This window comes from Colobus angolensis, unplaced genomic scaffold (assembly GCF_000951035.1).
Source record: "Colobus angolensis palliatus isolate OR3802 unplaced genomic scaffold, Cang.pa_1.0 Scaffold99, whole genome shotgun sequence".
Classification (NCBI taxonomy): Eukaryota; Metazoa; Chordata; class Mammalia; order Primates; family Cercopithecidae; genus Colobus; species Colobus angolensis.
Genome location: NW_012123931.1, coordinates 3960079 through 3962492, shown reverse-complemented (window position 1 = coordinate 3962492; position 2414 = coordinate 3960079). Strand labels below are relative to the sequence as shown.

The window sequence follows — 2414 nt, the reverse complement described above, 5'->3', positions numbered from 1 at the left end:
TAGTAGAGACAGGGTTTCACCATGTTGGCCAGGCTGCTCTCGAACTCCTGTCCTCAAGTGATCCACCTGCCTCAGCCTCCCAACGTGCTGGGATTACAAGCGTGAGCCACCGCACCTGGCCCTCCCCCAATTTTTAAAACTCGCTGGTTGGGCTGACAGCTGCAGGGCCAGGAGTTCAAAACTCAGCCTCACCAGTCACCCCTCCTCAGACGGAGGAGGCTGTTTTGTTTTGTTTGAGACAGAATCTCACTCTGTCGCCCAGGCTGGATTGCAATGGCGGGATCTCGGCTCACTCCAACCTCTGCCTCCCCGGTTCAAGCCATTCTCCTACTTCAGCCTCGCGAGTAGCTGGGATTACAGGTGCCTGCCATCACACCCAGCTAATTTTTGTATTTTTAGTAGAGACAGGGTTTCACCATGTTGGCCAGGATGGTCTCAAACTCTTGATATCAAGTGATCTGCCCACCTTGGCCTCCCAAAGTGCTGGGATTATGGGTGTGAGCCACCATGCCCGGCCAGACCTGGGGTTTAGACCCATTAAAGAGCTTCCTTACAGATGGCTGGTGGTCTTGCCACCAATTGTTTCAAAAGTAGATGCCTGGTTTAGAGTAGTTAAGACATTCACAGATTCAAATGTTGAATTTTTAAATATCGCTGATATATTTCTGTATTGTATTACCAAAAAAAAAGAAAGAAAGAAAAAGTTCCACAGGAGTTTGGAACCAGAAAACAGCCTGTTTGGGGAGTGGGGAGCACAGCAGGGCTGCCCAGGCCCCTCCTCCTCCCTGTTCCTTAGGCTCCCACCCTCTGCCAGACTTACCTGTAAATCGGGCCATACTTCTGGAAATTCTGGACATGGTGAAGGTGGACTTTGTGTGAGCCTGTCTCCCTCCAGAAATGGTACAGGTTTAGCCAGCCATTGTCACCAGGAGAGGGGATCTCATTGAAGGGGCGAGGACTGCGAGTGGAGATGCCAGCTCCCTCACTGGTGGGCACCCTGAGATGCCCCAGCCTCTCCCTGGGGGCACTCAGAAAGGTCTGGCAGCCTTTGACCAGGACTGAGCGTGAGGGAAGACCCTTGGCCAGCATGCTGTCCCCACAGCTGTGACTGTACCTGCTCCACTCCAGCAGGGACTGCCAGGATGACTGTAGCTCTGGGCCACCAGGGCCAAGATTATAACTACCATCTCAAGGCCATGCCAGAAGCTGATAAAACATTCACGTCCTTCCTCCTCCTGCAGGCTCTAACCCACAGACAGCTCCTCCCCTACTCGGTATGAAGGTTCAGTCTGGAATTTCTGCAGCGTGAGATTCTCCAAATGACAGTGTCAGGCCTCTGAGCCCAAGCTAAGCCATCGCATCCCCTGTGACTTGCACGTATACACCCAGATGGCCTGAAGTAACTGAAGAATCACAGAAGAATTGCAAATGCCCTGCCTTGCCTTAACTGATGTTATTCCACCACAAAAGAAGTGAAAATGGCCAGTCCTTGCCTTAAGCAATGATATTATCTTGTGAAATTCCTTTTCCTGGTTCATCCTGGCTCAAAAATTTCCCCCACTGAGCACCTTGTGACCCCCACTCCTGCCCACCAGAGAACAACCCCCCTTTGACTGTAATTTTCCTTTACCTACCCAAATCCTATAAAATGGCCCCACCCTTGTCTGCCTTCACTGACTCTCTTTTCGGACTCAGCCTGCCTGCACCCAGGTGAAATAAACAGCCATGTTGCTCACACAAAGCCTGTTTTGTGGTCTCTTCACACGGACGCACTGACATTTTGGTGCCATGACTCGGATCAGGGGACCTCCCTTGGGAGATCAATCCCCTGTCCTCCTGCTCTTTGCTCCGTGAGAAAGATCCACCTATGACCTCTGGTCCTCAGACCAACCAGCCCAAGGAACATCTCATCAATTTTAAATTGGGTAAGCAGCCTCTTTTTACTCTCTTCTCCAACCTCTCTCACTATCCTTCGGCCTCTTTCTCCTTTCAATCTTGGCGCCACCTTTCAATCTCTCCCTTCTCTTAATTTCAATTCCTTTCATTTTCTGGTAGAGACAAAGGAGACACGTTTTATCTGTGGACCCAAAACGCTGGCACCGGTCACGGACTGGGGAAGGCAGCCTTCCCTTGGTGTTTAATCATTGCAGGGACGCCTCTCTGATTACTCACCCACGTTTCAGTGGTGTCTGACCACGCTGCAGGGTCGCCTGCCTTGGTCCTTCACCCTAAGCGGCAAGTCCTGCGTTTCTGGGGGAGGGGCAACCACCCCAACCCCTACCCTCCTTGTCTCTACCCCTTCTCTGCTTTTCTGAGGGAGGGGCAAGCACCCCAACCCCTTCTCTGTTTCTACCCCTTCTCTGCTTTTCTGGGGGAGGGGCAAGTACCCTGACCTCTTATTTTTGCACCCCCTC

General features: G+C 51.9%; 1 protein-coding gene across 1 annotated transcript in view; it reads right to left on the bottom strand.

Moving 5' to 3' along the window:
* LOC105505172 (cholesterol side-chain cleavage enzyme, mitochondrial) overlaps positions 1–1244 on the bottom strand; it is a 30816-nt gene extending 29572 nt beyond the window's left edge. Inside the window, exon 1 of the mRNA XM_011932917.1 lies at positions 821–1244. Within this exon, the coding sequence (XP_011788307.1) occupies positions 821–1089 (269 nt within the window). The 5' untranslated portion in view covers positions 1090–1244. The remainder of the gene's footprint in view (positions 1–820) is intronic.
* Positions 1245–2414: the final 1170 nt, after the last annotated feature.